At 34.0% G+C, this 14,801-nt stretch overlaps 1 protein-coding gene across 1 annotated transcript in view; it reads left to right on the plus strand.

Moving 5' to 3' along the window:
• CLVS2 (clavesin 2) overlaps positions 1-14,511 on the plus strand; it is a 116,897-nt gene extending 102,386 nt beyond the window's left edge. Inside the window, exon 5 of the mRNA XM_072643192.1 lies at positions 3,243-14,511. Coding sequence (XP_072499293.1) covers positions 3,243-3,330 — 88 coding nt within the window. The 3' untranslated portion in view covers positions 3,331-14,511. The remainder of the gene's footprint in view (positions 1-3,242) is intronic.
• The last annotated feature ends 290 nt before the right edge of the window (positions 14,512-14,801 follow it).

Genomic DNA, 14,801 nt, shown 5'->3' on the forward strand with positions numbered 1-14,801 from the left:
TTAAAGTAGTATATTATGCTTCTATGTGTTGTGGATATATAATTTCATGGGTGAGGGTACTCTTTCTAGCAATGCTTCTCAGAACATTTAGTGTATACAAGATATTGTACTCCCCCATCCCCACATCACTAGCTTGTGGCTAGCCTTCTGATGAGGAGTCTGTCCAGACTTTAGTACTTATATAGTACTTCTGTTGTTGACAAATAATCTATTGCCAGTCCCATCTTTTCTGCTTAGTAGGAACTTCCAGTGTTTTCCAGCAATATATAAGCCTAAGTTTTAAGAAAACAAGGGTAAATCTATGCCAAAATTATGTGTCAGAGTAGGAATTTATAGAGGTTCATGTGATGCTACAAGCAGGTCCAAAATGGCATGTCATTTCCTATTGGAGCGTTGGTGTATTTGTGAATGGGAGAAGAATATATTTCAGCATAAATATATTACTGTACATATTCATTATCTATCTTTTCTTTTTTTTTTCTCACTGCCCAATAGCTATTTGTTTTAAATAGTTTCCTTTCTACATTCTCAATACTTAGTAAATTAAATAGCCCAGTGGATCCAGGGTCTCTATCTTATCAACAATTCATTAAGAGGAAAGGAAGAACTTTCAGAAATTCATTAAATCTTTCAGGTTAGTGGATTAACAATTGTTAAAGACATCAATATATTATTAGTGAATTGTTTCATCCTTCAATTTGAGATGGACTCATAAATTTGCACACCACATTCTACTTAATTGATTTTTTTTTTGCTTCAATATGTGATTTCATCAGCATAAGGAACTCTAGTTTAGAAACTCCTGCCATAATAGGCAATGGAAAACTACTAAGAAACTAATCAATCCGTAAGCATTTATCAAATGCCTACTCTATGCCAGGTACTATACTTGGTGCCAGGGGTTGAGAGTACAAAAGCAAATGAAGCAAACCCCTATTCTCAGGAAGTTTATATTCTATTGGTGAAGATAACAAGGTGTGGGTGTGCATTTATGCATGTATACATATACATAGATATTATATACATACATATATATATATATATATATACATATATATAGAAAGGCTGTAGGTTGTTTTTACAGCTATTGCACTGTGAGGTTGCAACTTCCAAGAGAAAGGATTTGAACTGGAGTCTTAACTGACTGGCTCACGATTTATCAGTCAATGGAACATTACTAAAAGAAATTGGCATACCCTGTTTTTCAAAGGGTCCAGTTTCAATTGTTTGCTTGTTTGTTTTAATGATTTTTATTTATGATCTTTTGACACAGACAAATAGTCAATCTTTGCTTAAAACATTTGAGGTCAAGGTATAAATATCTGTCAGTCAACAAGAATTTATTAAATGTCTACTCTGCGCTGAACTAACACAGTTTCTTTCTTAAAATGGATCCATCTGCTGCTTAGTCACCTTGCATACTTCTTCATTCTCTGTCCTGAAGTGGGAGACAGCTGCCTATTTGCTATTGAGATGAAACAGTAAAAATGAATTAGGAATAGTGACAATCTACTTTTCCCCTTATTTTGGAGTCTTCTGTTTTCCAAGGCTATTTACATATAGCTTACTGTCAAAGTTGAATCAGTTCACTTAATCATCTAATTCATTTTTGGCCATTTTGTTTTGATTTCAGATTATAAATGGCTCTGCTTTCTGCTTTTTTCATCATTAGCCTGTACTTTAGCTTATAGTTTTTCTATCTGAAGTTAATGATGTCTGCTAAGAGGCATATTACCACAGCAATATCTAATTGACTGGTATAGCAGCAGGAAGAAAAAAAATCATTATGGGTAGAATTTTAAAAGGCCAGCTGCTTTGCTAATGCTATGGCTATTATGCAGCCAGTTTTCTGCCACAACACTGGAATATTTCATTGACTTTTCTTCTTCCCAATTTCACATTGTTTCCCAGTGATGAATTGAAGTATAATTCTCACCCACTACAGAGTTGTATGTACGTAAAGGACTCTTGCTCAGATTATTTGCTTCTGCAATAATAAAATGATACTATGTAAACTAAAAGAGATGCCAGTTACTTTTAAATAAAAGTTAAATAACTTTAAAAAAATTCCAAAAAACAAATTCATTGAATATTAAGTTTTGTCATCATTATGTCTTCTAGTTGGAAGTTCATGACAATATTGCATTCATCTTTAATATCTGATCTTAATGGATGGGGATTGGGTAATAAGGAAAATCCATTTAGACTTTATTTGCTTTATAGAATCCTTGAGACTAGGAATCTTGTCTTCTATTTTGGTTGTACAGTTTTGATGTTATCTTTGACCCCTCTTTCTCACTGACTGCACATATGCAATTGGTTACCAAATCTTAATATTTCTATCTTTGCGTCCCTTATATTTTCCCTTCTAGGCCTTCACCTTTACTTGCATGAACTATTGCAATAGCTTTCTAATTGTTTTTCCTGAATTAACTTCCCCACTGCAATTCACGCTTCAAAAGTTGCTGGACTGATTTTCTTTAAACATAGATTTGCTTTCATCACCCCCAACCTCCAGTAACTCCCTAATACCTCCAGAATTAAATATGTTTCCTTTTATGTTTGACTCTTAACATCCTTCAAAACTGGTCCCCTTCCAAACCTTCTTTTACATTTTACTCCCCCCCACTCATGCTGCGATGACACTTCATCTCCAGATTTCATTTTTCCTGAGAATTCACAGTATTTAAAAGATTGTAGTCAGGCCTCACTTAACTATAAAAAAAAAAAAAAGGATCTGGAAGATGGATAGCTTCTCCAAATTATCTCATATGCATAGACACCTTTTCTACTCAACACACCACGCTTCAGGTAGATTTAATTTCAGCACTGTGGTATTGGAACTAAGAATGCAATGACAAAAATGTATGCAAGGGGCTGACATTCTGATGGAGACAATTGATGGCATCACTTTGTTTTGCACTGGCCCAATTTGAGTTTCCATTTGTCCCTTTTACAAATATCTCCTTTACTCTTGTATTTCATATTCATAATCACTTGATTTGGGGGTGAGTGGGCGTACTAGCTTCATGGAGGAATGAAAACAAAGAAAAGAGAGAATGTGGTGTCAGTGAAGGACATCATCTGCTTAATAATACTATTAGTAACTTGAAAGCAACAGATGTGCTGAAAAATTGGAATGTGGATAATTCAGTTGACTTTGGCTTGATTAATTAATTAATCCATTTATTCTATCTATCTTTCATCTATCTATTGTCTATGTATTTTTTTTTTTTTTACAGATCCCAGTCAGTAGTGGATCCTGCAGTGCTAAAACGCATGGATAAAAATGAGGAAGAAAACATGCAGCCTTTACTTTCTCTGGACTAAGAACCTATTAACATCACTAATAAATTAGAAAGGAAGGTACTCCCTTTCAGCAAGAAGCAAACCATTGGGGAAGAATGTACCAGCTGGGAATCTATTTATTCATATTAATGTAGCATAATGTAATAAGGCAGCAGGTTTTCCCAGTGTGCCTAAAATATAGGTGTCCTGGGTTGGGTTTTTTTTATCAATAATTTATTCTGTAAGTGCCAACTTGTTTGTAAATACAATGTAAGCTCCACTTCGATTTTGTTAGTCTTGATAGCAATGTAGTTTGGAAAAGGATGACTTTTAAGTCCCTGTCACACACACACACACACACACACACACACACACACACACACCACACTGTAACCAAAGGGGTAAAACACACATGAAAAAGATCAAAGCTAATTAAATGTAGCCCTGTTTCCTATGAAGCCATATTGCAGCTATCATGGTGACTGCTTCATTTTCCTTTGAGATTCTCTTTCAGTATGTTCATACATTTCTTCATGGGAAAAGGGAAATAGAATGTCATGGGAAATGTTATTATTGCAAACATAGTTCCTATCCAGGGACTATCAATTCACAGGAAACATGTCCTGAGACCCTCACTGGCCTTGTATTATCAAGACAGAGGAGTACAGTTGAGCAGGTAAATCAAACTTTTGAACTATTTAATATTTGAGTCATTGGGCACTGGGAAATGTTATTTCCTCTCAGTTAAGATGTAGAATTCAGAAACAGTGTGGACTCTTCTCAGACTTTTATCTTCACAATTTGTTCTTTACTCAAGCCTCCACTGTATTCTAACATACTTGGAGAATGTTTTCTCAAATCTCATCAACCAAGAGGAAAACTCATACAAGCCAAATGTTTTGACAACTGATTTTGAAACACAACACTTTTCACTAGTAGACAAGGGGCTAATTTCTGAATCATGTGAACTGGTTGATTAAAAAAATGCATATATATATATATATTTTTAATGAGCTCTAAAAAGAGATCTACTAATTAAGGATACATACACCCTTGTGGTAGTTGTTCAGTGTGCTTAGAGATGTTATAGATTGTCATATGAAGTATTGCCGAAATCCACTTCAACTAAAGGTCAATGTAAACCAGGTGTAGTGAAGCAGACTCTCACCGACTGTTTAAGGGCATACTAATTTTATCTGTAATATAGTCTTGAACATGTGCCATATTGCTGAAATCCTTTTTACCTCAGAGGAACGACATATCTTGATATATATTTAATGGCATTTATCAACTGAGTTTTTCTTGAATTGACCAGTGTTAGGTTTCCAGCATCCCCTTGAGTCTCTACATAGGAAGGACAGTAATGAATGGACAAACTGAATCTCAGAGTTACAGCTAAATCACCAAAGCTAGAGTGAGTGATATAGACTAAAACTAGCTTTGGGGTTCACCATTAAAAGGGAATGCTTCCAATATGGTGGCAGTATTTTCTTTTAGTTTAAATTCCTATTATCAGGGAAAAGAATCAAGGTCCCTATCACTTTTTTTGGATTTGGGGCTTAATGGACAAAAACTATATGTTTTGGAATGAAGAGGAAAACACAAAGTTATTGGGAATGGGAAACAATACAGTTTTATTGCTCCCTCTTATAGACTTTTACACTCAGTGTTTCCTTTCTCAACTCTAACCTAAGTTGGACATCTGGATAAGTGTCTGAAGCAAATATCAGTACCTGTAGCCCAAACAGGAAAGATAGATGCAGATTTCCTTTTCATATTGATCACTTAATCAATTTGCATGGAATATTTCAGATCATAATACCTTGGTACGTTAGTCTATTTAAAAAACATTTGGCAATATCTTGAGAATAAAAAGAACACCAGTACATTAATTGGTACAATTCAAAGTATGTTAAGAAATTGCTAGTAAATCTGAATTAATAATAATTTTTAAATGCCAATTTCTCTTCAGTGACAGAGAAAGCACTTACTGTATCAAGTATTCAACTCAGCCTGCTAATAATTTAATGCTTAAAATGATTTGGAAATAAAGGATCATGGACTCTTCATTTCTTTTTTTTAATGATTGTACTGCTATGTGACCCTGAATGTCTATGTTTTTACATGTGTATGTATGTGGCATATAATTTGGAGCCTGAGGCTTCATATTCTACATAATTCACTGTAAGGTTATGTCATAGTTTCCAGTCTCAAAATTTTGGAGGGGGGAAGAATAATAATAACAAATTAAGTAGAGTCAATTTCCAGTGATTTTTGTGTTAGTTTTTCTGTGATGGGCCATCTGTGGCTTAACTTCGTAATCATAACTTACCTTTCCAGCTCCAGAAAACATATTCCTGGTCACCTCCCATTATCACACAGCAACAGTGCACTTAAGGAACATGAATTCATTTTAATATGGACCTAATAAAATGCAAGCAGGATGGTAAATCTTCTAATATATTTCAAATTCAAATGGAATCCCCTTTCCCCCATTTTGGGATATATATGCAGTGCTGCACTGCTGCATGATTATAGCATGGAAAAAATGATAGTTGGTTCTATTACTTAAAACACCTAAAAATGAATGGTGAAGTATAATAGTGATTCCTTTTCAAGTGGCTTTGCTTAGGTTATTCAAAAACTAAGCTCATTGGCCAATGACCTTTTGGAAGTTGCTTAGTTAAGAGATGTACATTCAACTTTATGAATCCTTTTCTCAGTATTGCCTAACTACCAATTTGTTTGGGAGTCCTTTTCTGTGGCATATGTCTTTGTGTACTAACTGTGAAACTTAGTTCCTATTAATGAGCATTCATACCTTCATTTAAAGAAAAAATATGGTTGGTTATCAATATTAGACTGTCTACTCTACTGAGGTTGCCTCTCAGTTTCAAGAGCAGTGCTAAGCTTTCTGTGGTGGTCTTGTGACTGATGATGTGTGTACCTAAAAGAGCTTCACTACATTTGGTTTGGAATAAAGGCCAGCAGGCTATTTCTTCTTCTCCCCCTTCTCACACCTCCTCCATTTCCTCTATTTTGTTGGTCTTCAACTTGCTTTATTGGCATCTGGCTAAAGAAAAAATAAATAACTTCTCTTCTCATTTTGTCATTGTTTTTTGCACATACCTGTCAGTACTACTGAAAGAGTGGGAGTTTGTCATATTCGAAGAAACATAAAAAGTGCCTCTTTAAAGATGTAATAAAGCTGTGCTCTGGCATAGGAACTCCTATTTTTATTCTCTTAAAAAAAGCATGTTCTGTCTCTATGTAATTGATCTGAAACTGAAACCGTTTGAAATGTGGAAAGGAAGCAACCTTCTAGATTTTGCTTTGTGCACTTCAGTTACAGTATTTTATCTTTGTTTGGGCTCAAATGATTCTTTACTGAGAGTTATTAAAAAGCCAAGTCCCATGTTAAATGAAAAAAAAAAGTATCAAAGAGAGTTTAGCAGGAAAGTTTAAGAGACAAAAATAAATAGTCCATTTCTTTCTTTACATGGATTTTTAAGCAAGTGTAGGTCAAAGCACCAATGATTTTCCTGTAAATCTTCATGTGTAAATGGCTCTTTAATTGGTGTTCTGGAAAAGCAAATTTTGATAATCTGAAAGCCAACTCCTATGGTTTATCTCTAGAATCATCAATGGGGCAAAATGGTTTGAATGAAGTACTTGCAATTTCTAATATATTTTCAAGAGAACAAAAGGTTATTATTATGTAAAAGTTGTTTTAATCTTCATGTAGATAATTTAGCATCTAATCTCAAAAGTAAACCTTTTGACCAATTATAGATCTATCCTTGGGTAACATTTTGCTTTTCTACTGCACACTTTTTTAAAGATCTTATGGGAGGGGAATGTTGCTACAGGGAGAGAAATTTTAATTATCACAAATTATGTCAAGGAAACTTGATGATAAAGTATCATATACACAAAATTTTATTCCTATTTTACTAAAAAGTCAAAATGTTCTCTATGGTTAATGCTATCTTCTTAATTCTCTATGAATACATTAATTAATAACTACTTTCAAATTTATCAACATCATAAGAATGTTTTATGTCTGTATATACTGAAAAGTGAAGGGAATTTGACAAGAAATCTAAATTCTTTATTTGGTTTATCAAGGTATTGAATTCGTATGAAATAATTGCCAGTTTTTCATTTCAGTAGACATAGTCTAGACTTTATGAGGAGAGACTGGACATGTGATATCATGGGGAACTACCAGTGCAGAAACTCCCTTCACCAATCCAGGACAGTTATTCTCTCTCTTACTTATAGTTTCAAGAGCTGACCAGCACTGAGAAATTACATGACTTGCACATATTCCTACAACTACCATGGGTCAGCAGCAATATTTGAACTTAGATCTTCCTGTTTCCATATCACTCTCTATCTACTACTACCACCCTACCTATTGCATATCATATTAAGTATAGGCTAAAGAATTTCACTTTGTGGGAACATCTGAATGCTGAACATTGTTATGATTGTAGAAAAAAGTCCCTTCTTTTTACCCAGGAGAGCTATGGTTTCATCAAAAACTTTTGAACATACTGTGCCTGTACTAAAAGCTTTGCCAATTTTTATTTGCCATAAACAAGGAAAAATACTAAGGGGGTTTTTTTGCTTTGTAGTATCACTATTGAATCCCACAGCATCTTCTTAGAATCTAGAAATCACTGTATATATCAAGGAATCATGTTTTAATAGCACTTTGGTTATGTGTATATGGGTAGCAGTGACACAGTAGATAGAGTGCAAGGTCAAATCTGGCCTCAGACACTTAGTAGTTGTGTGAGCCTGGGCAAGTCACTGAACCCTGTTTGCCTCAGTTTTCTCATCTGTAAAATGAGCCGGAGAAGGAAATGGCAAATCACTCTAATATCTTTGCCAAGAAAACCCCCAATTTAATCATGAAGAGTCTGAAATGACTGAATGATAAATTATGCATGTGGAGATATAGGGGGGAAAAGCCTTTGTTTTGTCAAATATACCAGGCATGGTATGGAAATCAATGTCAATCATAAACACATAAAATCTCAGATTTGCCAAAGACTTTGGAAGACACCCCCCCCACACACACGCACACACATGCACTCACTTGCTAACAGGACCTTTCCTTAAAGAATGAATTCTATCATATATCAGATAAAATATTCATCTAACTTCTGCTTAACGACTTCCTGTGATATCTACTAGACATAGTCTATTCTAATTTTGGGCAGTTCTAATTGTATAGAAATTTCTAGTTCTATTCATCTGAAGATGAGGTCACAAGCATAGTGGATAATGAGTTGGTTTCATAGTCAACAAGAATTAGATTCAAGTACCACATTAGACACAGAGTAAATGTGTGACCCTATACAAGTCACTTTTTGGGTCTGTGCAGAGAGGAAACTCATTAAGCCTGTAAGTTGAAAAGTGAGTTCCTATTTGTATTGATAACAGAAGTTCCTCAAATAGAGCTTCTTTACTAATGCAATTTCAGTCTGCATTAAAAAAAAAAAGGGGAAATATATCTCCCTATAATGTAGACTCGTTGGTTGTGTACTGACCTCTGAGCCCAAGGGGAGTGTGTAATAACTTCTCTGACACTTATTATTTCTCTAAATATTCTCTTCTCCAGGTTATATACTGGAAATCCTTTTAACTAATCCTTATATGACACAATTGTAAGCTCGCTTGACATCCTAGGTGTCCATCACTGGTCAATTCAAATTTGTCAATGTCCTTACAAAAAATGTGGTTAGTAGAATGAACATCACATTGTAGATGTAGGCTGATTAGAATAGAGCCCAAGAGGATTATCACCTTCTTTATTCTGGACACTGTATACATATTAATATTGTCTAAATGATATTAGCATTTTTGGATCCATATTACGTTGTTGGTTCATATGGAACTTTCCGATCCACTAAAAACTCCTATGTATTTTCACGTAACTAGTGGTTGTCTAAATAAACGACCTTCTCTACCCTCTTCACTCCCGCTACATGGATTGCATGTGTAGGCATTGAATTAGCTTGGGAGATGCATTAGTTTGAGAGGGAATAAACATTTATTAAGCACCTACTCTGTGCTGGACCCCATGCTAAGTGTTTTACAAATAATATCTCATTTGATGTTTCATGAGTATTATACATACTTTATATTGTCTTAATGTAAAATGTTCCCATGTCTTTTAAAAATGACTAAAAATAAGTCAGACTACTCCTGTACTATTTTTTTTCTTTTCCGAATAAGGTATATATGTAAATGTGTATATATCACACACATATATTCTTTGGATTAAACAAATATTTCAATTCAGCAATTATTTACTGAGATTACCTGTGTGCCAAGCACTGTGCTAGGTGCTGATGATACAAAGAAAAGAACAAAACAGAACAGTCTTTACCCTAGGTAAATACGAAGCAACTAATTCAGAGGATCAGGGTAGGCTGAGCAGAAGAGGTGACCCCAGGCTGAGACGGAGGATTCTGAAAAACACAGAGGAAGAAAGAGAACATTCCAGGTATATAAATTGACATGTGACATTCTCAGAGGCAAGAGATATTTAAGTGAGTCACTAACTCGTATTCCCATTCTTTTGGCACATAACTAGAATGAAAGAAGCTAATATCAATTAAATCTGGAAAGACAGGTTGAGACCAAATTGTGGAATACCTGAAAGCTAAGCTAGAGAGATTATATTTCATCCTAGAGGAAACAGTGAGCCAGAGCTAGGTGGTACAGTGGATAGTACACTGGACTTGGAGTCAGTTATATCTGAGTTCAAATCCAGCCTCAGACACAGTAGCTCTGTGAACCCCTGAGCAAGTCACTTATACTCCATTTGCCTCAGTTTCCTTATATGTAAAATACTAGCATCTCTCAGGTCTGTTGTGAGGATCAAGTGAGATCATAACTGTAAAGTGCTTACCACAGTGCATGGTACACAGTAAGCACTATGTAAATGTTGGTAATTATTCACCTTAGCTATTACTAAAGGGATGTCTTTCTTTTTTCTTGATAGGCAGGAAAGTGACACAAAAATTTAGATAAACATTTTTAAATAAAGCTACTATCAGTCCATCTTGAAAACTTACGGTGGACATGGATCATTAGGCACATAGTCTAAGACATTTGTTGTATTTTTCATCTTGTATTTTGAAATGTTTTTATTTAGCTGAAGCAAGAATAAATCCAGCTCTGAAATTCTAATCAGAATTTTTAAAAAAAATCTGGAGAAGTAGATTGGTTTAAAGTTAAATAAAAACTAATATAAATAAGTCCTTGGAGACTACATCTCCCAAATGTCATTAATATGTCATACCATGACAGACTAGATTTTAATATTCAGTTCTAGAACCATATTATATACATTTTTTGTTTTGTCTTAGAATCCATATAGCTTCTTGTTAATAAAATAAATCAATTCTTAAACAATGGGGTTTTTCCTTCAACTTGTTATTTATTTGTGTGTAATGATTTTCACTTAAAGTTGCTAGTGCTAAATTGCATTATATAAAATAAACTCTTGCCAAAGAAAGTTTTTAAAGAATGGTATGAAGGGAAAGGAATGATTTTATTTTTTAAAAAATATGCATATGGAAAATGTGGTATTCGTTCTTTATGTCTGGTTTCCTAGAAAGGAAGATATTTGTCTCATAAGGTTTAATTTTAAATATGAATACAATTCTCCAAAGGAGATTTTGAAAAATCTTCTTTAGAAGTCATCTTTTAAGGAAAATAAGCTTAAGGGGTAGAGAAATTAATTAACTACATAGCCTCTAATTGACACCTCTGCTTTTTCACATGAATTTAATTGACAAAAATGATTACATCTTCAGAAAAAAACATACAAAAGATAAGAACATAAGTTAAATATGCTTATCTTTAGGAATAAACTTCATAAAAAAACACTGACTTACATGTTATATGTAAATACATATATACACCTATATTACACACATGCATAAATGTATATGCATGTATGTAATTATTCAGTCTGGATAAGAAAGTTGTCCCTTTGGAGGATCTTTTTGGTTACAGTCCCTTGGTTTTCATTGTGCTATTCTAGTCATGGCAACCCAAAGAGGTCTACATTTGGATAAAAGTTCAAAGTAAGATGAAATAAATATGCTCATCTAAAAATTTCTTAGGTAGATTTTCTGGCTCCCTTGTGAGTCCTATATTTTTCCCTTCCTGTATATTTTTTAAGTACATAAGTTTATCTAGGGGCAATGTGTCAATGTGGATAGAAAGCAGGTCTCTGACTCCAAACAATATGAGTTTAAATTTGTCCTTGGATACATGCTGCCTGTGTGTTCCTGGACAAGATAGCTAACATCTCAATGTCCCAGACAACTCTCTAAGATTGTAAGTTTCAGATAAGATACCCGTCTTTATTGGAAAAGGAAATTTCTTCATCAAGAATTCCCTATGTTAATGAAATCAAAGGCCATTTGAAAAAAAATGTGTGGAGGTGTCAGTTTATTGGATCACTATATTAAGTCATTGGAGATTTTGCTCTAGACAACAACTAGTTTTATTTTACTGTAACTATACATAGAAAAAGATCAGATACATTGAGAAACCTGAGAAGTAGACAGTTGACAGGCTTTTCTTTCTGTGCACATGAGAAGTTGAAATTCTGCTGAAGGGAAATAGAATCATATGGAGTAGATATGACATTGTTAGGTATTTTCTTTGTTTCTTCGTTGTTTTTAATGGTTGGAGTCATTCTTTTGAACTGAACATTTGCTTCAGGAAGAGAAGCACTGTTTTGGTCACTAGACTTGGTTTTAGTACGAAGAGAAGTTCATTAATTTTCTGTGACTGACTCATTCCTCCCTTAAAAATATTGAAGCTTTTGTTTTCTACTGTTATTTTAGAAGGTTGATGGCAGAGATGGTAGATGATAACCATATAGGAATCTAATATCTGTGGAAAATTACATTCAATAGCTGAGTATTATATTATACATATAATATATAATATATAATACATAAATGTGTCGAACATAGAAGTGATATTTGCTTTGCATGATACTTCATACTTGGTAAAATCTTACTTAAATAAGTTTTCTAACATGTATGCTATCTTTCTCCCTGAATCAAAGGCTGCTTTGATAACGGCTCTTTGGTAAATGTCTTATTGAAGGTATAACAGTAAGCATATATATTAGAGTGGTATATTAGTAAAAACTTATATTAGTAAAAAGTTATATCAGTAAGGCCTTGGTTAAAATTCCATCTCAAATATTTAATAGTTTTATGACCCTGGAAAAGTCCCTTAAACCACTCTGTGCCTCAGGTTTTTATCAGTAAAATGAAGGGGTTATTATACTCATTATTCTCTAGTGTCCCTTTGAGGTCTAAGTCTATGATCCTTTTTTTTAAAATTATATTCACCTGTACAGCATACTTAATGAATAAATCACCTTCTGCTGCAACACAGGGTTCTTAGTGTCCTTTTAGAAGGATAAATTCTTTTTCACTCTTTGGTGACAATGGATTCATAGATTGAAATTTCTCCTGGCTGTATAGATTTCTCCAAAAGGAATATTTTCTTGAGAAGAATCTCAGAGAAATGACGGCTATAAGGTCTTTATCTGTAAGTCATTTAGAGCTTAGAATCCCAGAAAACCAGTGTTTATTGATAACCCTCTTATAGATCCCCAATAAGAAAAGAAATGTTCCAGGAAGCTGACAATCTCTAATTCTCCTCTCTCCCCAAGGAAGTTCAGGTGGTAATTATCTGTCCATGCATTCATAATTCATTGACAGTGGGGGGTGGGGGGTTGGGGTAGATCATTACCCATCTCTTCTGAGAATTGTGGCATTGGTGATACGAAAATTTTAGTTTATATTTAAGGTATTCATGTGGCCTCAGAATCTTTAATGTGGAGCAATTCCAAATATAAAGCTAATAAGCTTTGTCTCAAGTTAATGGAACTAGAAAGTTGTTGATGTTGTTACCCTTTCAAGCAAATGTCCCCCTCAAGCAAATGGCTCAAATTAATGGAACTAGAAAATTCTTGATGTCATTACCCTTTCAGAAGCTCTGACATGGACAGTTTAGACATTATCTAATATAATTATGAATAATCCAATTGATAAGACATACTCCAAGCTACTTTCCAAATCTTCAAGTCCTTTGTATTCTTATTTTGATTTTTCCTCTTTCTCTTCTAATTTTTGTTGATCTTTCAATTCTCACTTGCTTCTAGTGTTTCCACAATGCTTTCTCCTTCTGACCATCCTCTGTTTCTCACATCCAAAGCCTTAGTGTGTACAAATTGTAACTTTTCAGTTGTCATCTGCCTTTTTTTCCCTTTCAACCTTGTCAAACATCGTCTCCCCTCCACCTTTCTCACTCCTACTGTTGTGCCTTTTTCCTACACTGTACCCATTCTAGCTTTCCAACTATCTTCCTAAAAGCCTTCCAAAGGGTCTTTTACCAAGAGGCCTCCAGAATAAAATGAAGACGAAAAGAAGAATTATCAACTTAAAAATAGAAGACTAAGCAAGAAATGAAACTAACAAAAAAAATTCAGAAGCCAAATCATTCTTCCTCTCAGTATTTTTTATGAAATTCTTTGCATATAGTCTTTAAACTATAAGATTATTGGGTTGGGAAATGAGTTTTTTTCTCTGCTCTGTGTGGTATGTAGCACATTGCCAGTAAATAATAAATGATCATGTGAAGTGTTAGTTATAGAAATATATGGTAATCAGGGTCAATAGATAATTGGGAACACCTGTTTTTGTCTTTAGAGAAAGGGCTAGAAGACTCTTGCTCAGGGACAGAGCAGAAAGTTAATGTATTTTCTATAAATTGATCAATAGTAACTAATGGAGAGTGCATCATTTAGGTGTGTGGCATCTCATTTGACAAAATGTGTTTAAGCATTGTTTTAGAACCACAGATGTCAAATTCAAATTACATGTAATACTTGCGAAACACATTTTAAAGAGCAACATAACTTGGATATTGTTTTCTTTCTTTGATTCTCAACAGTATTGGATCCTATGAGCAGATATTTGGCAAATTTGATGACTTACATGCTTTTGAAATCTATTGTGTGGTTTTTTTTGAAACAGATCATTGTTTATTGTGTCCTTAAATAACCAAATAATTGTAATTTCTCACATGTTAAGAAAAGTTTTAGTCATTGGTCACTGAGGAAGAATGCACTTCTGTTCAATAAAATTCAACAACTGAAAATTTAAATGCAGAAACTTGAATGTGTGTATTTGAATGCCTTTCTCAGTGTCTTCATAGAAAACAGTCTTTAAAAGTTTACAAATCCCCAAAATTAATTTTGTACTTCAACAAAGAACTGTTGCATGTATTCAGTAGGGAGCATGATGGAGGAGTGACTTTTAGTGATCATAATCAAACTTTAGGAAGTAAATATGCTCAGATTAGAGAAAAAAAACCTGTGAAATTTTTTTGGGGGGGGGAGAGTGTCTTGGTTTTTGTCTTCAAATATTTTGAAGCCTGTTAACAATAGTGAGACA

Source organism: Notamacropus eugenii, chromosome 2 (genome assembly GCF_028372415.1).
Source record: "Notamacropus eugenii isolate mMacEug1 chromosome 2, mMacEug1.pri_v2, whole genome shotgun sequence".
Taxonomy (NCBI): domain Eukaryota; kingdom Metazoa; phylum Chordata; class Mammalia; order Diprotodontia; family Macropodidae; genus Notamacropus; species Notamacropus eugenii.